General features: G+C 37.9%; 1 protein-coding gene across 5 annotated transcripts in view; it reads left to right on the forward strand.

The window, feature by feature from the left end:
- Positions 1 to 254: 254 nt before the first annotated feature.
- NAALAD2 (N-acetylated alpha-linked acidic dipeptidase 2) overlaps positions 255 to 26750 on the forward strand; it is a 69561-nt gene continuing 43065 nt past the window's right edge. For 3 of the 5 annotated variants that reach the window (XM_040489596.1, XM_040489597.1, XM_040489598.1), the window contains exons 1-8: positions 255 to 488; positions 3210 to 3345; positions 7844 to 7974; positions 8713 to 8821; positions 18826 to 19012; positions 20508 to 20609; positions 23181 to 23306; positions 25013 to 25199. In XM_040489596.1, coding sequence (XP_040345530.1) covers positions 377 to 488; positions 3210 to 3345; positions 7844 to 7974; positions 8713 to 8821; positions 18826 to 19012; positions 20508 to 20609; positions 23181 to 23306; positions 25013 to 25199 — 1090 coding nt within the window. In that variant the 5' untranslated portion in view covers positions 255 to 376. Of the gene's footprint in view, positions 489 to 3209; positions 3346 to 7742; positions 7975 to 8712; positions 8822 to 18825; positions 19013 to 20507; positions 20610 to 23180; positions 23307 to 25012; positions 25200 to 26750 lie in introns of those variants that run through there. The other 2 variants (XM_040489599.1, XM_040489601.1) reach the window with 2 other exon arrangements.

A 26750-nucleotide genomic window follows, 5' to 3' on the forward strand; every position in this document is an offset into this window, starting at 1 on the left:
TGCTGTACTACTCATCACCAATTGCAGACCCTAACAGGGATAGACTTACCTTTCTAATCCTATTACTTGACCCAGCAGAAGGGAGAAAGGTCATCCCCCTCCCCAACAGCCCAGCCAATGAAATACTGTCACAATCCAGCCAATGAAAAGCCACTATACTCCAGACTCTCAGTTTACTCCAACAGACTGTTTGATTATAACAGCAATCATTCTCCCTCCCCCTTTGCCCGCCCCCAGAAAAGAACATTCTTCTTTGTTCTCTGGGAGCTTGCGTGTCCTGAACTGGAACTCTCTACAACTCCCGAAATAACCCATATTTGTTAGTGAAATAAGTGACAGTTTAACTTTTAAGATTAACATTCCTTGGTGAGCAGATATGGGATCTCAAGAAGACCCCCCAATAACTCCAAGGCTAGTGAGCAAACAGGTGCTAGACCCCAAAGAGCCAGTTGAGCTCACTGCTTTCTTGCCGACCCTGGAGTTTGAGGGTAAGTTTTCTCCTGGATTTGGTCTCTGCTTTCTTTGTGTTTGTAGTGATCTCTACAGGCTTCATTTGGGATCTACTTTGGTCTGGGTCTTTCTGAGAGTACTTGTTCAGCTTTTGGTATGCCTCCTCTTTGGAACCAGGCTGTGCCTTTTGGAACTCTGCTGATCTTTGGTGAGACTCCTTTTTGGAACCAGGGTGTTCCTATTGGAACTGTGCCATTTAGAAACTTTGCTTTTTGCTTTAGAGAACACTTCTAAAAAAAAAAAAAAAGGAATTCTAGTCATCAAAATGCTTTGAAGGGTCCCTTCCTTCTCGAACCGCAGATGGTTTTATGTTTAAAAACTGTGGTCCCTCCTCATGTGCATGTCTAACTAAATGGGCCAACTTAACCAAAAGCAATTTAGAACTTTAATGGCCATTATGAGGAACTTCTGATTTCCCCAGTTAGAAAGTCACAGCTAAAAGAAAAACAACAAAAACTGGGGTGCCTATTTCAGTGGTACCTTGAGGCTTCCAAATGTTTTTTAGAATTCTAATTCTGCTTCTTTGTGAAATACTATTTCTAAGTTAACTGAAACAAACAGTTGAAAGGAATCAAAATGGCTTCTGAGGACTATTTTCCCCCTCCCCCTCATTTGTACCCAGACACCTGTGCACAGGGCCTTCCTCCAGTACCACTTTTCTCTATTCCTTTGTGCCAGCCTTTCCTCCTGTATATGTCCCCTCTCTCTTCTAATCCTTTTGCTTAAGTTCCTTTTTCCTTTGAATCCTTTCTCAGTTCTTCCTCTTCTGAATGTATTAAAATCAGCCCCTATAAAGTTAAGTTTTCTGAGGATCTGAATGAACCCCAAGTTTCTTATGAAGACCTGAATTTTAAGCTGTAGTTGCCTAAAGTGACTGAGGACCCCTTTAGGTTTGCTGAAGAATGTAGCATAGTTATTCAAATGTGCAACCTGGTTTCTCAGATTTATATCAGTCCACCTGCCTGTTGGTGAGGCCACATGCCCGTTGGTGAGGGCCAGGCCAAATATTGGATAAAACTAACTCAATGGGGACATCTTGAAAGGGATGTAGAAAAATAAACCCCTAACTTTTGGCAAAATACTTGAACTCTCACTGGAAATCTCCACCAAACAATTACAGTAGCTTTTCATAAACGTGTTGATGAGAACAAAATTCAGGTTTGTACACAAAAACCTGGTGAAACTGTTTATGTCTATTACAGTCCACTCCAAAATGTCTGTAAAGGAAGTTTTGGTCTTTGTTTTGATGTTGAATCCACGTGGGTAGCTTTTAATTTTATTAATGCACTGAAAGGGGATCTTTCCCTTTTAGTTAAAAGAAACTTGATGGAATGGGGAACTGTGTCCACTCCAGATTTAGGCAATTTGGCAAACTAGCTTGTTCATATCCCACATAAGTCACCTAAAAGAAAGATGGCTACAGTTCCAATTTTCAGTTCTGGAAATCAAAGGCTCCTCTACAGAACCAAAAACCTCCTAGTTTCTGGTAGCTTTGCAAAGGGCCAGGACATTGGACAAAGGATTGTTACATATTTAATCATTCCAGGTGCCATCAGCCCCCTAGCCAGTTTTTCCAATGTCCTCTTCATTCCCAGTAATGGCACACCGAGGAACTACAGGGGCTCTTCTCAATATTCCTTCCTAATTGGCTGAGAGAAACCACTCTCCAGTTTGGGAATGACTCTCTCTTTGTCCTTATTGACACCAGAACAACACTCCCAGTGCTTACCCCCACTGCTTTAAATCAGCCCCATCTCAGAGCACGAAAACAGTTCAGATAGTGGGGGTCTTTAATAAATGCCAACAGGTTCCTTTCTGTCTGTCTCTCCTTTTATCTAGGCCTTTGTGACATGCACACTCTTCTCCTTAGTTCCTCCTCCACTATTCATTTATTGGACCAAGATTTCTTAGAAAATAATCATGCTGGAATTTCTTTCACCCAAAAAGAGAAAATCTAGAATTTGACAGTAGTAATCTAAATAAGCAACCAGGGAAATTAAATGACTCTGATATCTTTTATTTGCTCTGTCTCTGATGTCACCATAGCTGAGTCTGGAGACCATGATCATTTATTCTTGGATCAGCTACCATCCTCTTATGGGCAAAATGTCTAAATGACAATGGTGGAGTCCAGTGTACTTCCCATCAAGACTCAGGTGGATCCCTCAAAACTTCTCAGAATTAATAAAGATTTATTAATCAATTTTAATAAATTAACCTACAAATAAAGAAGTCCTTCTAAGGCATTAGCTCCATAATATAAGATTGCAAGGCTCAGGGCCCCATTTCCCCTGCCCTACTCCCTATTCCCTTCCCCTAGTCCCTATAATACCCCTATTTAACCTGTGAGAGAATGCAGCGGTAGAGGATGGAGATTTGTCCAGGACCTCTGAACAATAAATAACGTTGTTGTCCCTTGGCATGTTGTTATTCCTGACACACATTCCTACCAAAAGCAATTTTTTCACTATAATTGCACAGCATTTTTTAGTATTCCTGTTAATAATGATAGCCAGTATCTCTTTGCTTTCACTTGGGAAGACTGGAAATACATCTGGACAGTAATGCCCCAGGGTGAGAGTCTTTTCTTTTCACAAACCTTAAAGGCTGATTTGGATGATGAAGTTTTCTGCAGGTTCTATTTGTTATGATACATAGGTGATTTGCTTCTCTGCTCCCCTTCTCACACCTCTTCACAGGAAGACAGCATCCATCTGTTAAAACTTTTGGCCTCAAAGGGGCACAAAGTCTCCAAAGAAAAAATGCAGTTTGCTCAAACTCAGGTTCGATACTTAGGGTACCTGATCTCAGAACAAGGACTACATTTGGATCCAGGTAGGCTTCATGGCATCCTGAACTTCCCAAAACCTAAAACTAAGTGCTATTTATGAAGTTTTCTTGGACTGGCTGTCTACTATTGAAATTGGATTCCAAACTTCTCTCTTGGGGCTCAACCTCCATATATTTTATTTGAAAATGACCCTATTATCTGGAAGGATCATGATGACATAGCTTTTGGGACATTAAAGAAAAGCCTAATTAAGTCCCCTGTCCTCAGCCATCCTAATTATCAACTTCTTTTTTCCCCTCTTCGTATGTGAGGGGGAAAGCCATGCCCTTGGAATACTCACCCCAAAATACGGGGAGCACTATCAACCAATGGAGCATTACAATCAACAGTTGGACCCTGTAGCATGGGGATAACCCCCTTGCCTTAGAGTCATTCCTGCTACTGCTCTTCTGTTTCAAGGCCTTGGGAGAAATAATCACAGGATCCTCTAACCATCCTGTGTTCCATGTAGCAGAAGCTCTTCTGAATTCTCATCACCCTCAACACTTCAGTTACTTCCCTTCTGGGTCATCATCCTGCTAACTGCTCCTTTATATGACCTTCTCCTACAATACCTTTAGTCCTGCTATTCTTCTCTCCATCATGGAGGAAATCCCACGTGACCGCTTAATGCTGATAGATCACCTTTTGACTTCCTGTGACAATTTATAGGAAACTCCTCTAACCCATGCAGATTTTTCATGGATTGCTAATGGTTCTTTTCCTTTTTAATTTTTTTTTTTTTTTACATTTTTAATTTATTTTTGAGCGAGAGAGACAGAGCACAATTGGGGGAGGTGCAGAGAGAGAGGGAGACACAGAATCCGAAGCAGGCTCCAGGCTCTGAGCTGTCAGCACAGAGCCTGACACGGGGCTCAAACTCACAACCTGTGAGATCATGACCTGAGCCAAAGTCTGACGCTTAACTGACTGAGCCACCCAGGTGCCCCTACTAATGGTTCAATTTAAAGGATTAAAATGATAAATATTGTGTTGGGTATGCTATTGCAACTCCTTTGGAAGTCATTGAGTCAGCTCCTTTCCCTTTGGCTATTTTGGCCTAATAGTTTGAGTTATATGCATTTACCCTTAGCCAAGGGTAAAACCACATTTATACCGAGAGTTGGTGTGCCTTTGGAGTATCTCATGACTTTGGAATGTTATGGAAACAATGAAGTTTCCTCACCAACAATGGGAATAAAATAAAAAATGGCTCCCGCTTTCAAAATTTATTAGGTACTATACTTTTTCAGGCAACTCTGGCTATTATTAAGCTTCCTGGGCCTTCCAGACTGGACCCCTAGAGTCCAAAGGAAACTGCCTCACTGATATTCCCATCAAAACACTGATCTCAAGGAAACCAAGACCCAAAGCTCTCTCGTTGTTGAAAGAGATGTTCTCTCAGATGATGTTTTGGAAATATTGACAAGAGCAATCCAACAATTGGCCTCAGAGAGGGAAAAATATTAGAAATCTAATAATTGTTGGTTTAATATACAAACAAAGATAACTCTGGTTTAGATCTAACAATCCTGCCTTGCCAGAAGTCCTAGAATTCCCACTACTTACCATTGTACATGCATTAAACGATTGGTCTACTGACAAACTAACAGTGTTTGGGAATGTGGGTGGGGAAATATTAAAAAGGCTGCCAAAAGTACCTACCTTGCTTGTCTCACCTGTCCAAAGTATAATCCAAAAAAAAAAAAAACACCTATTCACACAAATGGGTTTCATACAGCATCCCTGTCTCATGGATATAAATGTGCTGTAATTATGGTTTCTCATTGGACCAAAGCTTTTCCCTTGTACATAGTCCAATGCTTATTCTGTGGCTAAAAGTCTGTTAGAAAAGATTATCTCTCCTTGGGGAACCCCTCTTAACCTTCATAGTGATTGGGGAGGTCATTTTACCAGTCAAGTGCTTCAACAAGTCTGTTGGACAGTTTTACAACTTCCATTGTGAATGCCATCTTCAGTCCTCAGGGTTAGTCAAATGCACTAACAGCACTAGTAGGCAAAATTTGTACAGACCCTCCAAATACCTCCAAAGCATTGCTGTTGGTCCTCTAAATCTCAGATCCACCCCCTTTGGGACTCAGAGACCCTCATCCTTTGTAGCACAGTGATGAGATGGTCACAGGATGTCCTATGTACTTGGCCCTTGCCTCCTCTGACTCACAGTTGATAAAAGGAGATCTACTTTAATATTGTAAAGGCCTAGTTGCTTCTATTAAAAATAACCATGCTGGGGCGCCTGGGTGGCGCAGTCGGTTAGGCGTCCGACTTCAGCCAGGTCACGATCTCGCGGTCCGGGAGTTCGAGCCCCGCGTCAGGCTCTGGGCTGATGGCTCACAGCCTGGAGCCTGTTTCTGATTCTGTGTCTCCCTCTCTCTCTGCCCTTCCCCCGTTCATGCTCTGTCTCTCTCTGTCCCCAAAATAAAATAAAAACGTTGAAAAAAAAAAATAACCATGCTTTGGTAGAGCAATCTTGTCACCATGTACTCCTGGGAGACCTCAAATAGTCTGCAACCTGGAGATTTCATCTATTGGAATAGACCCCTCCAGAAAGGCCTCACTGGAAAAGCCCTTATCAGAAACTGCTAACCAACCCTTGGGCCATTAAACTCCAGGGAATAGATTCTTGGATTCACATGACCCATGCAAAGAAAGCATCAAACCCTGACTGGAACGGCACACCAGCTGGTGGTGACATGAAAGTAAAGATTTGAATCGAAACAGACAACATCTAACGAGACAGCTTTCCCAAAATGTCCAGGCCAGGCCTGTAGCCCTTTTTCTCGCTGTTTGCTGCTGCTCGATCTCTTGTGGAAAGAAAATGCTCTGTCTGCATTTCACAAATTCTTGCAAAAGGAGGAAACCTGTTCTTTTGTTTATGGCCTTTTGGAAACAATCTTATCACCATTCCGTGAGCTTTCTCTGAAGGGTTAAGGTTCAGAATTCACAAAAGTCTTTTATCTTGAACTACTGACTCCTGATTCTAACCCAGATTTGTGGTTTCTGAATGTACAACTTTACATCTGTATTATCGATAACATATTTGCTTCCAAACGGTTCATTTTAAAACATCTTTGAAGTTTTGCAACAAGTTCATCAGCTACTGCTTCATATTTACGCCTGTACTGTATCTTCCAAAACGCACTCAGTTAACTCTTTCAGTGTGCTCTTGCTTTATCCACTAATCTGATTTCGTGGTTAAGTGGGGGACTTCCAGGAAACATACATGACTTCAGTTCTGCCTTCCTAAGGCGGAACCTTGCTCCCCTAAATTGGAATAAGAGCCAATAAAGCTTTTCGTTGGCTACTTTCTGACCTAGAGTCTTGGTTGAGGGCAATCCTACAGTTTGGAATTGTCACGTTACTACTTTTGCTTTGTATAGTTATTTTAAGTGTTGCGTTTTGTTCCCCGTCAAACTTTTGCATAAACGGTGTTTTGAAAAATGCGATGCTAGCTCAGTGCTTCAGAGATGATTTCCAATGCTTATGACTTTGAGAAGATATGGACTTGAGCAGGGAAGTGCCTGAGAATTCTGCCTCCAAGTCTTTTCTGTTACCATGTGGTCTTTAGTGGCTTCCGACTGGTATGTTGTACTTTCCCTCGCACATGGGACATGACAACCAGGAAAAGTCCTTCCTGGACCCAAGGGACAAAACCACTAAATATGGAAAACCTGACTCTTGCTCAGTGATGCTTTTGAGGAGAGATATTGGTCAAAGAGAAGAAATGTAAAAATTAATAAAGGTAAATTTAACTAAAATGGAGTGAAGAGGCCAGAAGAGGGAAGCTCTCACACTCTGCCACTCATCACCAATTGCAGATGCAGACCCGAAGAGCCAGAAGAGATGAACCTTGCAAGGGGATATACCCCAGCGCAAGGAAGGAAGGAAGGTTTTCTCCTCTCCCAGCAACCGCTCAGCCAATGAGAGACCGTCATAACTCAGCCAATGAAAAGCCAGTAAACTTTAAACTCCTACAAAGTAAACTTTGTACTCCAATGGACTTGTTTAAAGCAGCCCTCCCAAGTGCCTCCACCCCTCCATAAAAGAGCATTAATCTCCTTGGTTCTCCTGCCTTGCCTATGGTTTTGCTGTAGCAAGGCATGTTTGGAATTGCAATTTTCTGCTATTCTTGACTCATTTTTGTTGGCAGATTAACTGTTTTATTTTCAAGGTTGACAGTTGAGTTATTTAGGAAACAATTAGAGATGTTTTCCCGGCAGCCACCCCCTCCCCATCCCCCCAGAGCAGACTGTCCCGGTTTTTACAGGATCAACAGAATGGAAGTTGCCTGCCAATGGGAAGGCTCTGTCTCCTCCCCTCGCAGGAATTCCTCTTTCCCCGGGAAGGCCCCCTGAGGACCAGAGGGGCAACGAGTTGTTTGGGCCTGGTTGGGAGGGTGGAGGCAGTGGCCAGGCTTTGCAGAAAGCCTGCGGGTGGGCGGGCTCTCACCACCTTTCCGGGGTGCTCTCTGTTGGTCTGCAGGCTAGAGGCCCGCTCTGGCCAGCCCCCTAAGCTCGGTCCTCAGGGAGGCATGGCGAAGTCCAGGGGCCGACGCTACCTTTGGATGTGCTTGGCTGCAGTGCTGGCATCTTTCCTGGCAGGATTTATGGTGGGTAAGTACGAGCCCCGTGTCCCCGGAGCCCCGTGTCCCCAGCGCGGGGCTGGCGCTTCTGGCTCTGATGCTGGGGAGGAGACACAGAAAGCCTGGAGGCCCTGGCGGGGCTCCCTGAGCTGTGGCCAGCCCCGCGGAATGCAGCCCAGCTGGAACCCCGGTGGGATGACTTTGACCTTCCTAATAAAGTGCGACCGAAATCCACGTTCATTAAAGTTTACAGCGAGTTGAGGATAGTGCCAGGAGCTGTTAGGAAAGCAGGTCAGAGCTGTCACTATCTACCTATCCACAGGGATGAAAAGATGGTTTCATTTACAAGCACGCTTAACAAGCCACAACTAGCAAGGAATGTGGACAGCACTGCAAAAACTGCCCTTCCTTCCTCACTTACTAAATAGATATTCGTGGAATGTTCCTTGTGTGTCAGGCACTGTGCTACAAACTAGACCACCCCGAGGAGAATGAGAAAGACAGGCCCTGCGCCTTGATGCAGAACATGTAGAAAAATAAGTTATCTCTCTCTCACATAAAACTAGTTTTAACCCACCCAAAATTACATTGCACAGCAGAATTTGAAGGATTTCTGAATTTAATATGAACATTTTTGTAAAGCCTGCCGTGAACTGTTTCTTATGCAAGCACTATTTTTTGGCTTCTAATGTTCATAAAAGCTAAAAACAATTATGTCTGTATGTAACATGTATATATTTCCCCCTCTGTTCCCCACTCCCCACCCCAGGCTGGTTTATTAAGCCTTTCAAAGAAAGCACTTCACTGGGCTATCATCAAAGTATGCGGTGGAACCTGGTATCTGAGATGAAAGCTGAAAATATTAAATCATTTCTTCGGTAAGTTTGTCTTGATGTTTATTGCAGAGCGTTTAAAAACTTTTTTTTGCAGAGTGGGAAGTCTATTACAAGTGGTTATATTCACATAGGTAAACTTTGTGTGAAATTACGTGATATCACATTAATTTATGGTAGCTTAAAATGTCCCTTTAAACCACTCAGCGTACGATGTATTTGAATGTTGCAGGAGTGGGTTTTTCTTCCCTAACTTCATCTACAGAAAAAGTATCTGGTTGCTTTATTCTGAGATGTTTCAACTTCATGTAACTTTAGACTGCAGCTGAATGTTATTTCTTCCTCATGCTTAATAAGCAGTTTTAACGAACATCGCATTCTGTCAGGAAGACTTATACAAACTCAGATTTAAAGGAGGCGAGATAAAAGTTGCAGATTCTGTCTGCCACAAATTAAACGTTTTTGTCCCACGTTGCAGATAGAAGTCACACGGATAGGACAAAATGAGAGCAAAGGATCAGTGTAAATCCACCAGCCTCTAAGCATGGAGAAGAGTGACATTTGCGGGAGTGGTGATGAACTCCTTGAAGGCAGTCACCATGACATTTATGTGTCATTAAACAAATAAAAACAAAACCCAGCTTTATTGAAGTATCATTTACATAAAGTGAACTGCATCCTATAAAGCCTAAAATTTGAGAGTATTGACAGATGTGTAATATTCCCAACATACCACTTCTTCAATCGAGATTCAGAAATTTTTACATCATGCAATCTTCACTTTTAGCGCTAGGCAATCACAGATCTTTTTTTTTTTTTTTAAGCTTATTCTGTGAGAGAGAGAGAGAGAGTGCATGAGTGGGGAGTGGTAGAGAGAGAGAGACAACGCCAATCCTATGAGGGGCTCTAACTCACCGAACCATGAGATTATGACCTGAGCTGAAATCAGGTTCAACACTTAACCCACTGAGCTACCCAGGTGCCCTCCAGTCACTGATCAGTTTTATGTCACTATGGCTTCTTTGCATTTTCTAGAATTTTATGTAAATGGAATCATACAGTATGTGCTCTTATGTGTGTGCCTGCTTTCATTCAGCATAATAATTTTGGAATTCATCCAGGTTGTTGCATGTATCCGTTCATTGCTTTTTACTGCCGAGTATTATTCCATTGTGTTCATATACTGTAATGTGTAGTTGTTGGACACTTGGGTTGTTTGTAGTTTTTGATTATTATGAACAAAGCTGCTGTAAACATGAGTTTACAAGTATCTGTGTGGACATACATTTTCATTTATCTTAGAATGGCTGTATTGGATGATAAACATGTTTAACTTTTAAAGAACATGCCAAATAGATTTCAAAAATAATTGTAATGTTTTACATTCCTACCTATTATGTGTGAGTGTACCAGCTCTTCCACAACCTGGTCAGTACTTAGGATTGTCATTTTACTTATTTAAAAATTTTTTTTTAATGTTTATTTATTTTTGAGAGACACAGCCTGAGTGGGGGAGGGGGAGAGAGAGAGGGAGACACAGAATTTGAAGAAGGCTCCAGGCTCTGAACTGTCAGTGTAGAGCCTGACATGGGGCTCAAACCCAGAACTGTGATCGTAATCTGAGCTGAAATCTGACACTCAACCAACTGAGCCACCCAGGCACCTCAAATATTGTCATTTTAATTTTAACTATGCTAATATATATGTAGTGGTACCTTATTATGGTTTCAGTTTGCATCTTTCTTATGACTAGTGATGTAAAGCATCATCTCCTATGCTTATTAGACATTTCCATATCTTTTATAAAGTTTCTGCTCACATATTTTCCTATTTTAAGTTGTTTTCTTATTATTGAGTGGTAGGAGTTCTTCATGTATTCTGGGTACAATTCCTTTGTCAGACCTGTACTGTGAATATTTTCTTCTATTGTATGGCTGGCCTTTTTTTGTTCATGGAGGTTTTGAAGGGCAGAAAAGTTTAATATTGGTAAAGTTCAGCTGACCAATTTTTGGTTTTCTGTTTCATACTCCGTGTGCTAACTTTGCCAATGAGAAGTTGTGAAAATTTTCTTCTATGTTTTCTTTTAGAAGTTTTATAATTTTAGCTTGTATACTTAGGTCAATGGTCTACTTCAAGTTAATTTTTGAGTATGGTATGATGTAAGGGTTGGCAATTTTTTAGATACAAATATTCAGTTATTCCTGCAACATTTGTTGAGAAAAAAATCTCTATTTCTGCCTTGAATTGCTTTGACATCTTTGTCCAAAATCACTTGACCATATATATGTGAGGCTTGGTTTTAGATTTACATTTTCTTCTGTTGACCTCTATATCTCAACACCACACAGTGCTGGTTAGTGTAGCTTAATAATATGTCTGAAAGTTAATCCTACAAATTTTTCTTTTTAAAAATTGCCTTGACTATTTTAAGCCATTTGTATTTCCAAGTTAATTTTAGAATCAACTTCTGAATTCCTACAAAAAAAAAAAAAACCTGCTGAAATTATTAAAATTGCATCAACTCAATAGATGAATTTAGAAGAGAAGCGGCATCTTTAAAATATCGAGTCTTTCAGTCTCTTTATTCATTTGTCATAGGAATGTTCTACAGTTTAGCTTTTCACCCACGGAGAGATTTTTTACATTCAGTGTTTCGATATTATGATTAATGCTGCTATTAATATTTGTGTATAGGTTTTACATGATCATAGGTTGTCATTTCTCTTGCATAAATCCCCTTGCTAAGTTGTATGGTAAATATATTTTTAGTATTAGAAGAATTTGCCTAACTGCTCTTTAGGGTGGCTGTATCATTTTATCTTTTCCATTGACATTATCATTATTTTTAATTTTACCCCTTCTGACAGGTATATAGTGATACCTCACTGTGATTTTAATCTGCGGTTCTCTAAGAGTTAATGGTATTGAATAACTTTTCCCATGTTTATTCATCATTTGTATACTCTCTTCAGTGAAATGTCTATTCATGTCTGAATTTTTTTCTATTAGGATAGGTTTTTTATTGTTGTTGCTGCTGTTCTTTTGTTTTTCTGCTGTTGAGCTTTGAGACTTATTTATATTAAAAAAAAATTTTTTTTTAACATTTATTTTATTTTTGAGGGAGAGTGTAAGGAAGGTAGGGGCAGAAAAAGAGGGAGACACAGAATCCGAAGCAGGCTCCAGGCTCCGAGTTGTCAGCACAGAGCCCAATGCAGGGCTCGAACCCATGAACCATGAGGCCATGACCTGAGCTGAAGTCGGAGCTTAACTGATTAAGCCACCCAGGCAACCCTAGAATTCTTTATATCTTCTAGATAAAAGTCTTTTGTTGGCTTTGTGGTATTCGGATATTTTACTCTATTATTTGTCTCTTCATGTCTTAACAGAGTCATTTGTAGATAAGAAGTTTTTAATTAATGAGGTCAAATTTATCAGTTGTTCCTGTTATGGATAATGCATTTAGTTTCATATCTAAGAACTCTTTGACTAACCCTAGATCCCTTTTATCCTCTTTCCCCTGCCCCCCAATTTTATACTTTACATTAAATTTGTGATTCATGTAGGGTTAATTTTTACATAAGATGTAAGGTTTGGCTGAGGTGTATTCTTGTGTCTATGGATGGCCAATTGTTCTAGCACCATTTGTTGAAAGGCTATTCTTCCATTTAATTGCTTTGCACCTTTGTCAAAAATTAGTTGGACTTATTTGAGTGAGTCTATTTCTGGGTTCTCTATTCTCTATTACTCTGTATGTCTGCTTTCTGCTAGTACCACATGGTCTTGATCATTGAAGCTATATAATAAGCCTCCGCAATGTGTACAATAACTCTTCCCACTTTGTTTTTCCAAACAATTGTTTGAGCTATTCTGTATCCTTTTCCCTTTTATAAAACACAGAGTAAACATACTTCTGTCTGCAAAGGCATTGCTGGGATTTTGATTGTAATTGTACTAATCTTGTAGACCAGTTTGGGGTTTTGACATTTTTCCCATGTCCAATCTTCTAATCCATAAACATAGCAAGTCTCTCCAATTATTTAGGTCTTTTTTGATTGCTTTTACCAACATTTTGTAATTTTCCGGATGCAGATCCTAGATCTGTATGGTTGGATTTATATCCAAGGATTTCATTTTCTTCGGAGAAATTTTAACTCATCTTGTGTTAAATTTCAGTCTCCACATATTTGTTGTTAACATATTGAAACACTGTTGATTTTTATGTTGGCCTTGCCTCATGTGGCCTGTGGAAACCCATGTGTTTGGAAGTTTTTTGTAGATTCATTGGGATTTTCTATGTAGACAATTATGCCATCTTTAAATAGGGACAATTGTATTTTTACCATTCCAAACCATACACTTTTTACATGTGGATTTTTGTTTGTTTTGTCCTTACTGTGCTGACTAGAATTCCAGTAGTATGTAGAATAAGAGTGAGAGCAAACATCTTTTTGTTTCTAGTCTTAGGGGGAAAGCATTCAGTTTCATAATGAAGTGTGACATTGTCTATAGATTTGTTGTAGATGCTCTTTATCAAGTTAAGGAAACTCCCCTCTATTCCAAGATTGCTAGGAGTTTTGTTTTGTTCTTGTTTTTGTTTTATCATGAATGGATGTTGTTACTGTCAAAAGGTTGTTTTCCTGCATCAACCTATATGATCATGATTATTTTTCTTTATCTGGGTTATTCTTTTGCTTTTTTACTGATTTTGGCAGGGTGGGGATCAAGTTATATCAAGAAGGGAGTCACAATCTCTAGGAATGTGAAAATGTATATTTTTCCCATTAATTATGTAAATTTTTGCTTTATATATTATGAATTTCATTGATTAGACATATATACCTTAAGATTGTTGTGCTCTTAAGACAGAACTACCCTTTTATCTTTATGAAATATCCTTTCTTATCTTTGGTGATCACTGTTTTTAAGTCTATTTTATTTGGTATAAATATTACTCTGTCAACCTTCTTATGCTTAAATTTACATGGTATATCTTCTTCTATCTACTTTTAATCTATCATTTTCTTTAGAATTCAAATGTACCTTCAACAGAGATCATTTGATTGCAACTTGATGTTTAATACATTTTGATAATCTTAATTAAAGTGTGTCCTCTGTAGGCAGCAGATAGTAGCAACTTGCTATTATATTCCTTCTGGTAATCTGTTGCTCTTTAATTTCAGTATTTAGTCCATTAACATATAATGTAACTATTGATATGGTTAAAACTTAGGCCTACTAATTTATTGTTTTCTGTTTGCTGTGTTTGTTTTCCTTTACTTCTCATTTTCTGACCTATTTTTGGTAGTGGGAAGAGTAGTTAAAATTTTATTTCATTTCAATTTATCTTTTGGCTATCCGTCCTTGCATTGGGTTTTTTAGTAGATGCTGTAGTGATTATATCATACATCTATAACTCTTCACTCAATTATTTATTTTATTTTTTTATTGGAAAGAGAGAGCATGCGAGTGGGTTTCATGCACATCCCAACCTGAGGCTCAATCCCACAACTCTGGGATCATGACCTGAGCCAAAATCAAGAGATGCTCAACCAAACTGAGCCACCCAAGCACCCTACTTCTCTCAAATCTTAGTTATTTTTGGTACAGCTTAACATACAATATGAAAAACTCAGATTTCTATATTTCCATTCACCCTTTCCTCTATCATTCTTTATATTATAGCTGTCAAAAGTAGCATATGTGCACTGCAATATTAACCTTACAAAACAATTATCAAATTTTCTTTGAACATTATATGTGTTGAAATTCATTTAAGAGCTGAGGTGCCTGGGTGGCTCAGGAAGTTGATCATTGGACTCTTGATTTCATCAGGGGTCATGATCCTAGGGTCATGGGATCAAGCTCTGCCTTGGGCTCTACACTGAGATCTGAGCTTAGAGCCTACTTGAGATTCTCTCTTCCTCTTGTGCTCTCTCTGTAAGATAAAAGAGTTAAAATAGTATTTTGTATTTAATTTCCAATGATCTTCATTTGTTTCTGAAAAATTTTGGTTTTGCTATGGTATTTCTATGTAGTCTGTGAAATTTTCTCAAGCATTTACTGTAATATGAACTCTGGTGATAACAACTATCCTGTAATTTTTTTCTATGTATAAAATCCTTATTTGATCTTAATTCTTGAAGCATACTTTTCCTGAATATAGATTGCTAACATGACCTTGTTTTATTCCTCTTTCATAACTTTAAATGTTTTTCATTGCCTTTTGTCTGGTATTGGCATCTGATGAGAACTTTACAGTCATTTAAATTATATAACATGTCATTTTGTCTTTAATTTTGAGCAGTTTTACCATGTGCCTAGTTTTCTTCAAATTTATTCTGTTTATGGCTCTCTGAGATTCTTGGCTTTGTTAACTTCTGTCTTTCACTAATTTAGGAAGGTTTTATTCACTGTTTCTTAAAGTTTTCTGCAGATTCTCTTTTCCCCTTCTGAGACTCCACTTAAACCCTAGAATCAAATAAAGTGTGTGCAGTGTGGTTTATTTCCTCCTTATCAATTCTGTGATTTAATGAGGTCATGAAGTTCCATCTTCATCTCTGGGTAAACTAGAGTGAGCTGTAGTAATGAGGAATGAAAACAGCTACATTGTCGTCAAATTTGAGCTGATTTATGATTGAGGTGCATTAGAGATTATGAAGCAAACTCAAAATGTCTGTTGAGGTGCTTGTTTAGAGATAAAGGAAAAGAATCAGGCAGTTAGGATGCATATCGTTTAAAGAGAGACTCAGTCTTTATTTTTCCTGCAGTACAATATAAAGGCAAAATGTCTTATCAGTTGAGACAGAATACTTGTATTTAAATTGTGTAAGTTAAAAGATGAGATATAATGTTAATACTATCAAACTCTGTCTGCAGCATATTATGAAGTTGCTGAAAAAAGTCACCTAGAAAGATGTCAGAAGCAAAACTTAGTAATATTTTTGACCATTAAAATTTGTTTATCTCTATTTTCCTTTAATGTGTAGTATAACATAAGGTGATTAGTTATGTATAAATAGTTTATATAATTATATTTTTAGAGTTTGCTTTCCTTTCCTTTACATCCAACTGAATACAGAAGTTGCACATGAAGAATGATGACAAGAGTAGAAATAGAGTGAAAAGCATTGAATTAGGAACTCAACACTCTAATGAATGAGAAGTTTTGACAATTTTGACAAGTACCCAGAAGGTGTAGTACGTGGTAACTTTTGGTATGAGCTATAATAGTCGTGTTTTTTTGTTAAGAAAAAAAAGGAAAAATATTTGTAAGAGCCAAGGGAGAGTAAAAACTAGTAGCAGATCTTCTAGCCCTGAGATATGTGGGGGCATGTGAAATAAAACAACTTGTAGGTGAGCAGGGTCCTCTGAGGAAACCAGTTACAGCAAGGAAGTCAAGCAAACATTCAGAGAAGGGGCTGAGGATACAAAATTGTTGATCATGGATGTACAGGGTTTATGATCAGTGAAGGAGCCTAGGAGGGAAAGGTGATCAAGATTGGGTTAGCAGTTATAATGTAATAAGAACAGTTTGATTTATCCCTACCCACTTTCTTCTTGACAGTGTCTGACTGACGACTGTTGAGTGTTCCTCATCCTTCATGTATTCAGTAAGGGTTACTTCCTTCCAGCTCAGGAATCTCTTGATTGGTCCATAATCCAATCATTAAAACTCTTCCCTTTGGCAGTGATTCGTTTAAGACGTATATACCCTATTATGATGAAACGAAAAGAATGTTTAGCTGGATCTTCTACAAAAAGTTTTCCTCTGTTAAAAGAAACACAGAAGAGGAAATAGATATTCCTGTTTGTACTTGTTTCTCCTAAGCATTACAGTGTAAATATTTTATGCCTGGAACTGTACCCATCTTGGGGACCATAAGGAGAACTTTTAAAATAAACTAAAGGATGTTACACACTGCTGCTCTTTTTGTTTTGTTTCACTTTTACACTTTGGTATTTCATTTCAGTGAATTCTTTAAAAGATGGATAGCAGAAGTTGATGGCCAACCCTCCATCTTAATTTAAGGAAATACATTTTGTTCTTAGTTATAATGATATTATCTGCTCAATGTAGAAAATAAAACAATAATAAATTATATAAAGTAGAAATTAAATATCTTGAGCCTCACTGTTTTCATACATATAAAATAACTTCTTTCAAATAAAGAAAAAAATAAAATTGCTTCTTTCTATAAACACAATAATGCTTTTTAAAACATATTGTAAGATGTTAAATGTCTGTAACCTGTAGTTTTCATTTAATGATAAAGGGAAAGCTTCACAGAGGAGAAGATGCTGGAGGAGTCCTAATGGATGATGAGTAGTTTGCAAGTGGGAAAGGGGAATAAAAGAAGTGGTGACAGAGGGAGATTCAGGTAGATGGGACAGTATTTATGTCTGAGAGAAGATCTTGTGCAAAGGGAACAGGTGGTCACTGCAGAAGGAAAATGAGTCTACCAAATGCTGCATGGTGGAGAGGGATGGGAAATGGAAAGGAGAAGGGTGAATCAGATGAAAAAGGACGCAATACGCCATGTTTGAGTGTGATAATGGAGAGTGCAGGGAGCCATACAAGGAGTTCAAGTAGTTAAATAATATGAATGATTTCTTTTTTTTTTTAATTTTTTTTTTCTTTTTCTTTTTTTTTTTTTTTCAACGTTTATTTATTTTTGGGACAGAGAGAGACAGAGCATGAACGGGCGAGGGGCAGAGAGAGAGGGAGACACAGAATCGGAAACAGGCTCCAGGCTCTGAGCCATCAGCCCAGAGCCCAACGCGGGGCTCGAACTCACCGACAGTGAGAGCGTGACCTGGTTGAAGTCGGACGCTTAACCGACTGTGCCACCCAGGCGCCCCTGAATGATTTCAAATTGTCACTATTTCTCAAAGTCAGACAACTATGACTTTCATATTTATTTATTTAATGTTTTTTATTTTTGAGAGAGAGTACACGTGTTTGAGTGGGGGAGGGGCAGTGAGCGGGGAAGACCCAGAATCCAAAGCAGGCTCTAGTCTATGAACTGTCACCACAGAACCTGACGCAGGGCTTGAGCCCACAAACCGTGAGATCATGAACTGAGCCAAAGTTGGACACTTAACTGACTGAGCCACCCAGGAGTCCCATGATTTTCATATTTTAGCCCCAGCATTTAATGGCTATGAAATTGTGAGCAAGTTATTTGCCCTCTCAGCTTCCTCATTTGCAAAATGAGGACAGTGGAAGAAGGGTTGTGAAGATTCAATGAGGTAACTCAGGTGAAAGTACCTGGTCACATGCCTGGCATATAGTAAGTTTTCTGTAAATATCAACTTTCCTTTACTGCCTATATTTTTTGTTGTTGTTTGGTTGTCGTATGGTTGAGTAAAAAGCCGATTTACAAAAGCATTATTATTTTACTGAAACTTTTGAAAATATGGTTTACACTCATGTAAAGTGAACTGATATAAAAACTACTTTTATGAGGCTACTTAATTGCTACAACCCATTTACCCTCAGAACCAAGAGAACATTGCCCAAATTCACTTCAACAACCTGTATTGTATTATTGCTGGATAACAGGCAGGAACTAAGCAGTAGGCAATATAAAAAAAAAAAAATGCATGGACTTTAACTTCAATAAAATCAATAAACAACTGAATAAATATGACAAGACTCTAGTAGAAATATATGTTAGACTGCCCAGTTGGTCTCTGGAAAATATTATGAACTCCCCTTCCCCCAAAATGTCCTCCTCTACTGATGATCAGCAAGAAGAAGCACCACTGGTGTAGAGGCATGACCTTCCAAGGTGCCTTCTTATAGCTGCATACATGTATTTACCATGGAATATGTTCTTTTCCAGGGAAGTATAATGTGAAAATTATAGTGACACACACATAGTTTTTATTGGCATACCTAGAAATTGGTATCACTACCTGTTTTTTTTTTAAATCTTTGATGTAGAAATAATTTAGTATGTAAATGATGAGTGATACCTCTAGAACAGTCCTTAGCACATTGTCTGAATATAGATTTAACACCCACTTGTATTTTATTTTCATTGTAGTTCTTTTACAAAGCTCCCTCATCTGGCAGGAACAGAACAAAATTTACTTCTTGCCAAGAAAATCCAAACCCAGTGGAAGAAATTTGGACTGGATTCAGCTGAGTTGGTTCATTATGATGTTCTCCTATCCTACCCTAATGAGACAAATGCCAACTATATATCAATCGTGGATGAACATGGAATTGAGGTGATGTGGAATTGCTGGTACTTGCTGTATTTTATGACCCCACTTGTTTATGTGAATTGGGATGTAGGGTCAAGTAAAAATAGAAATTTGCTAATAGTGCAGTGGAACTCATATTTCTTAGAAAAGTTGATAGGTTACAAACTAATTATTCAGTGTCTACTGTGTGTTAGGCACAGTGCTAAGTCTTGAAGCCAGAATGAAGTCTAGGAACATGGTCTCTTTGCTTTAAGTAAGGTATGGCAGACGTTGGAACACATCATTTTAAGTTAATACGGTAAGTGTTAGGAAGAGTATGGTTTCGGTTCTTTACACAGGAAAGGTTCACTTAGCCAGACACGGATTTAGAGAAGGCTTTCTGAAAGCAGACCTCCCTGATATGTCAGTTATGAAAGATCCGAAGGGGTTAACTACATGAAAAATCAAAGTAAAAGAATTCTAGGCAGAAGAGAAAATTAAGGCAAAGGTTTGGAGACCTATACTAGCTTAGTATTATTGAGGAACTTAAAATTTTTCTGTATTTCAAAAATGTAAAGTACGAAGTGGGCCACTGTAAGAGATAAACCAGGATAAATGTTTTGGGAACAGGTCATAAAAGGGCTTATACATTGTCGTAAGAGGCTTAGAATTCAACTTCAGTCAGTGAATACCATTTGCAAGTCCTAAGCAATGGAAGGATGTGACTAGAGAGGCATCTTTTAGATAGTTTAGGCTGTCTTCAGATTAGACCTTGACTAGGCAAGAAATTCAAATTGGAGTCTTAAGTTAATAGTCCAGGTGAAAAATGATGATTCCCTGAATCAGGATGTTAGCAGGAATGAGGAAGAGGGATGATCTAAGAAACAGTTAGAAAGCAATATTAGTAGGAATTGATTAGTGATTGACTGGAGGCAGGAGATGAAGACAGAGTTCAGGGTGACTCCTAGTGTTTGGAATGGGTTGCTGGCTACTGACGCTGCTGGTAATCGCAGGGAATGCCAAACCAGAAGTCGGCCTGGGGTGAGAGATAATAAATTCAAACTTTGACATACTGAGTTTGGACATCCAATCTGAAATAACCATCTGGCCCTTAAAAATACAAGTCTGGAAATATGGGTATTATAAGTATATTGGTTAAGGTTAAAACTTTGAGAGTCAATGAAATCTTACGGGAAGGGAGTATAAAATGAGGCAGACAGTGGACTGGGGATAAAACACAGAAAATATCATTTACATGGAATTGAAAGAAAAGGAGTCCCTGGAAAAGGAGGAGGAGAACCATGGGGATGCCACCTTCAAAGCCCTGTTTTTATATAGGAATTTCTAGTCACCTGAGATGGCATTAATTTGCAGAGTTGCTATTATTTTGAAGGCGATAATAATGATAAAGCTCTTTTTCATTGTTGCCAGTAGAATTTACCTGTTTAATTATTGAATCTAGTTTCGGAATGCTTAATCTTGATAGTGGGGAAAATCTGGAATATTTCTCTCCAACTTTATGTGTTTCGATTCTCACTAGATTTTCAATACATCATACCTTGAGCCACCACCAGATGGATATGAGAATGTTACAAACATTGTTCCACCATATAATGCTTTCTCAGCCCAAGGCATGCCAGAGGTAAAATAAGACTTTTTTTTTTTTTTTTTTTTTTTTTTTTTACTAAACTCTTTAAACCTCCCTTTGTTATTTAAAGCCTATGTTGAGGACTAAAACTAAGGAGAAAAGGCGAATCATACATGATCCATACTTTGAGATTCAGTGCTATGAGCACCCTGTGTAAAAATAGTTTAAGAAAAAGAAAAAAAAAAAGAGAAATACATAAAAATCAGAGCCTGATGAAGTGGATGCCACTCTGAAATGACAAGCTACTGAACATATCTTTAATTCAGTAATGTCAGTAGATGTTTTTTACAAGCTTTTTTCCTTTGTTCATAGTCTTTGTCATAGATTTATAGATTACACCACAGAAGTTATTAACTTAATACTATGCTTGAAAATTAAACATGGTTGGGATTTCTTTTTTCTTTTAAAAATCCCCTTTATTTCACCCATCCCCCATCCATCTCCCCTCTGGCAACCATCGGTTTGTTGTCTGTGTGTGAGTCTGTTTGTTTGTACATTTTTGTTTAAATTCTGCATGTAAGTGAAATCATATGGTATTTGTCTTTCTCTGACTTCTCTTAACATAATACCCTATAGGTCTATCCATGTTATTGCAAATGGCAAGATCTCATTCCTTTTTCTGGCTAAGTAATGTTTCATTATACACACACACACACACACACACATTATTTATATATAATGTTCATCTGTCAGTGGACACTTGGGCTGCTTCCATACCGTGGCTCTTGTGAATAATGATTCAGTAAACATAAGGGTGCGTATATTTCTTTGAATTACGGGTTTTGTTTTCTTTGGGTAAATACCCAGTAGTATAATTACTGGATCATATGGTATTTCTATTTTTAATTTTTTGAGGAACTTCCATGCTATTTTCCACAGTGGTTGTACCAATTTACATTCCCACCGATGGTACCTGAGGATTTCTTTTTCCTTTTGTGAACACTTGTTATTTCTCATTTTTTTCATACTAGCCATATCTGACACATATGAGGTAATATCTCATTATGGTTTTGATTTGCAATTCCCTGATGGTTAGTAATGTTGAGAATGTTTTCATGAGTCTGTTGCCCATTTGTATGTGTTCTTTGGAAAATTGTCTATTCAAGTCTTTTGCCCATTTTAATCAGATGATGTATGTATGTATTTATTTTTTGGTATAGAGTTATATAAGGTTTTTACATATTTTGGATATTAATCCCTGACTGGATATATCACTTATAACTATCTTCACCCTTTTTAGTTTTGTTTATGGTTTTATTGACTGTGCAAAAGCTTTTTATTTTGATGAAGTCCCAATGGTTTATTTTTGTTTTCATTTCCCTTGCCCAAGGAGACCTATCTAGAAATATATTGTTAAGGCTAATGCCAAAGAAATTACTCCCTATGCTTTCTTTTATGGGCTTTATGGTTTCAGGTCTCACATTTAGGTCTTTAATCCTTATTTAGTTTATTTTTGTGTATGGTGTAAGAAAGTATCTTGGTTTCATTCTTTTGCATATAGTTGTCCATTTTTCCTAGCACCATCTATTGAAGAGACTGTCTTTACATTTTTGCCTCCTTTGTCATAGATTAATTGACTATGTAAGTGTGGGTTTATTTCTGGCCTCTATTCTGCTCCATTGATCTGTATGTCTGTTTGCATGCCAGTACCATGCTGTCTTGGTGTAGTAGATCTTGAAATTTAGGATTATGATTCCTCCAGCTTTGTTGTTCTCCTCATGCTTAGTTTGGTTATTCCAGGTCTTCTGTGGTTCCATACAAATTTTAGTATTTTTTGTAGTTCTGTGATAAGGCTGTTGGTATTTTGATAGAGATTGCATTGAATCTGTAGATTGCTTAGGGTAGTATTTTAATATTTTTCCAGTCTATGAGCATGGAGTGTCTTCATTCTTCTGTGTCATCTTCAGTTTCTTTTATCAGTATTTTACAGTTTTGGGCGGTAAAAGTCTTCCAACTCCTTGGTTAGATTTATTCCTCGGTATTTTATTATTTTTGGTGTAATTATAAATGGGATTGTTTAAAACATAGCTGGGATTTTTTAAATGACTTTAACTGGGGTGCCTGGGTGGCTCAGTTGGTTAAGGGTCCAACTTCAGCCTAGGTCATGATCTCGCTGTTCCTGAGTTTGAGCCCCGTGTGGGGCTCTGTGCTGACAGCTCAGAGCCTGGAGCCAGTTTCAGATTCTGTGTCTCCCTCTCGCTCTCTGCCCCTCCCCCACTGACGCTCTGTCTTTGTCTCTCTCTCTCAAAAACAAACATTAAAAAAAAAATTAAAAATAACATGACATTTATTTCCTGTGGCCCAGTGTATGCTGATAATCTCTTCAAAACAGAACACACTGGTTAAAGTGTTACATATTGGCTTTTTTTTTTTTAACTTCTCAAAGTATTGAAATATTTTCTAAAAACTTATACAGAATTAGCATGGATCTGTTTATTAAGCCCAAATCATGAAAGTTAACTTTTGATGATGTGGTATGGTGGAGCAAACTTATTGTTTGGTTTTCTCTTTAATATAGCAGTATTACATACTTAATTTTTTTTTTTTTTTTAATTTTCCTTACAGGGAGATCTTATATATGTGAACTATGCTCGTACTGAAGATTTTTTCAAACTGGAAAGAGAGATGAACATCAATTGCAGTGGAAAGATTGTTATTGCAAGATATGGAAAAATCTTCAGAGGAAATAAAGTATTGTATCATTTGCTTTTCTAGAGGGAAGAGGATAGTATGTATCCTGTAAATGTAAATGATCAGCTTGTGTCATGTTTTCCAGAATTACCTCAATATACATATTAAAAGTTTTTTCCCCCCTATTGGCCATGGTAGCATAGGAAATCCTGTTTTTTTTGTTAACCTCCCATATCAAGAAAGGGAAATTACTTTTATTATAGAAACAAAATCTACTTTTCAAAAAATTGTGAAGGAAATTTTGTATGTAAGCTGAAAAATTAAAACTTCCTTGCATTACTCAGTTTCCTTGCCCAGACATGATCAGTCTTAACAGCTTTTCTTAGAATATATGAATTCTGTGAAATATGAATATAAATATCTTTTTGTATGTACTAATTTTACATATATTATACATTTTTTTTTATAAAGATAGGATCATACAGTATATGTAGCTTTACTTTTTCACTCAGTTGTAATACAAAGGTATTCCTCTAAGCTAACGATTGAAAGTTGTATAACGTGTGGCTAAGAGTCTAGGACTCTAGATCCATACTACATGGGGTCTAGTCTAGGCTGTTTTCTAGATCTTTTACTGCAAGCAAGTTATTTAACCTTTCTCTGCCAATGTTTCCTCGTATATAAAGTGAAATGAGTGCTCTCACTTTAGAATGCTTACTGAGATGAAATTATTTTGTGTGAAAGCACTTATGATAGTGACTGGTACTTAGCTAATTATAAATACCTGGCTTCTTATTAAGTAAATATCTCATTCTAGATAGGTGCATAATACTTTATATAAGTATTATGCATGCATAAGACTTAATAAGCAGTTTAACCATTCCCGTGTTGACAGATGCTTGGCTTGAATTTATTACTATTACAAATAATTACATTGTGAACATCTTTGTCCATAAACACTTGAACATTTATGTAAAGACTTTTGTTGTATAGATTCCTAGAAATTGAATGGCTGAGTCAACATGTATGTTCTTTCAAAATTTTCAAAGCCATCATCAAATTGCCTTCAAAAAAGTTGTGACAGATTTCATTCGCATTCATATGTAAGAATGATTTCTGAATATTGGAATGTGTTTTAGTTAATCAAAACTGATGGTTATCTATCTTTTGCTATAATACTTCTGATAGTGGAGAATTCAGAATCTTGCTTGGAAAGGTTTTCCTGTTTGTGGTCAGTTTGGATTGTTAAAAAATGTTTACAGAACACGATGGGCAATTTTTCACACACTACAACTATTTTGTATAGAACTTTAAATTAATTTAGTTCCACAAATATTTGTATGATGTGCCAGACTTGGAGGGTGGGTAGTTAAAAGTGAATTAAGACATGGTCCCTTTTCTAAAACCACCCTCAGTCTAGCAGGGGAGAAAGATATTTTAAAGATATTTAAAATACTATGGCCCATCCTATAACAGAGATGTGTACAAAATAGAAGAGGCAGAAAGAAGGGAGACATTAATTTTGTGGTTTTAGGGACAATAGGAATGTTTAAAAGAAGAGACAGTCACTTATTTGGAGTTGTATAGAGTAAATGAGAGTTGCTTGCTCTCCCAGGGAAGAAATTGTATTCAAGACATAAAGGATTGAATGTGTAACAGCATGACAGAAAGCAGTGCCTTAAGTTTCCTTACATTATTAAATTGATTTTCACTTAGATGAATTAATTTGCCAGTACTACTTTATGGATTGCACACTGCCCCTGCAGGTTAAAAATGCCATGTTAGCAGGAGCCATAGGCATCATCTTGTACTCCGATCCAGCTGACTACTTTGCCCCTGGGGTACAGCCATATCCTAAAGGATGGAACCTTCCTGGAACTGCAGTGCAGAGAGGGAATGTGTTAAATTTGAATGGTGCTGGTGACCCGCTCACTCCAGGCTATCCAGCTAAAGGTAATGGATGGGCCTGTCATGGTCCACCTATTTTTACAAAAATATTACTTGCCCTTTTAGAAGACATAAAAGCAAAAATCTATAGGATAACCTTAAAACTGTATGTAATTGTAATGTTTTGGATTACTGTTGCTAGGAATTCAAAAACCTTTCCCTCGTATTACTTATTTTTTTATTTTTTTATTTTTATTTTTTTAATGTTTGTTTATTTTTGGGAGAGCAGTGGGGGGGGGGTGGGGGGAGAGCAGAGAGAGAGACACAGAATCCGAAGCAGGCTCCAGGCTCTGAGCTGTCAGCACAGAGCCCGACGTGGGGCTTGAACCCACGAACCATGAGATCATGACCCAAGCCAAAGTTGGCACTCAACTGACTGAGCCACCCAGGCCCCCTCCCTTGTGTTACTTTTGTTTCAAATTTCCATGAGGTGTGGACATGGAGAGGGAAGGGTGGTTGAATTTCTCTTTAAATTTTTTTTTTTTTTTTTTTTTTTTTTGAGAGAGATGGGGCACGAGCAGGGGAGGGGCAGAGAGAGAGGGAGGGAGACACAGAATCTAAATCAGGCTCCAGGCTCCAAGCTGTCAGCAGAGAGCCCAATGGGGGGCTCAAGCTCATGAAGATCATGAGCTCAGAGATCATGACCTGAGCCAAAGTCAGCTGCTCAACCTACTGAGCCACCCAGGCACCTCAATTTATCTCTACTTTAAAAAAAAAATTTTTTTTTAATGTTTATTTATTTTTGAGAGACATAGTGACAGAGTGAGAGCAGGGGAGGGGCAGAGAGAGACATAGACACAGAATCCAAAACAGGCTCCAGGTTCTGGGCTATCAGCACAGAGCCCAACGTGGGGCTTGAACCCACGAACTGTTAGATCATGACCTGAGCTGAAGCTGGACGCTTAACTGACTGAGCCACCCAGGTACCCCTCTCTCTACTTTTAATAGAGGTCCAGAAACACAGGTCCCCATACCCAAAGTAACATTGCTTTTACCAAACTAGGACTTTGGTTTTCTGAATTGCTTACTGATTTTATCCTTCTTTAGATGATACATTTGTATTTTTTTTAAATACCAATAAGTTTTTGATGTTGTTTCATATGTAAAATGTAAAACGTTTTGACATCTGTGTAACTACCTCCACAATTAAGATAATGAACAGATCCATTATCCCAGAGTTTTCACTCATCTCTTTGTAATGCTTTCCTCTCAACCCTTCCTCACCCACTCCTTGCCAATTCCTAGGCAATCACTGATTTGCTTTCTGTCGGCATAATTATTTTGAGATCCATCCACATTTACATCTGTGTCAATATTTCATTCTTTTTTATGCTATGTAGTATTTCACTGAATACACTATAGCTTGTTTATTCATTTATTTGTTGATGGATATTTGGATTGTTTTTAGTTTGGGGATTCCTGTATATAAAGCTACTATGAACAGTTGTATAGAAGTCTTTACATGTACATATGCTTTTAGTTCTCATGGATAAATCTATAGAAATGCAATGGCTGGATAATATGATGGATATTTAACCTTTGAAGAAATTTTCAAAT

The sequence above is a fragment of the Herpailurus yagouaroundi genome, unplaced genomic scaffold (assembly GCF_014898765.1).
Source record: "Herpailurus yagouaroundi ecotype Mexico unplaced genomic scaffold, PumYag 180, whole genome shotgun sequence".
Taxonomy (NCBI): domain Eukaryota; kingdom Metazoa; phylum Chordata; class Mammalia; order Carnivora; family Felidae; genus Herpailurus; species Herpailurus yagouaroundi.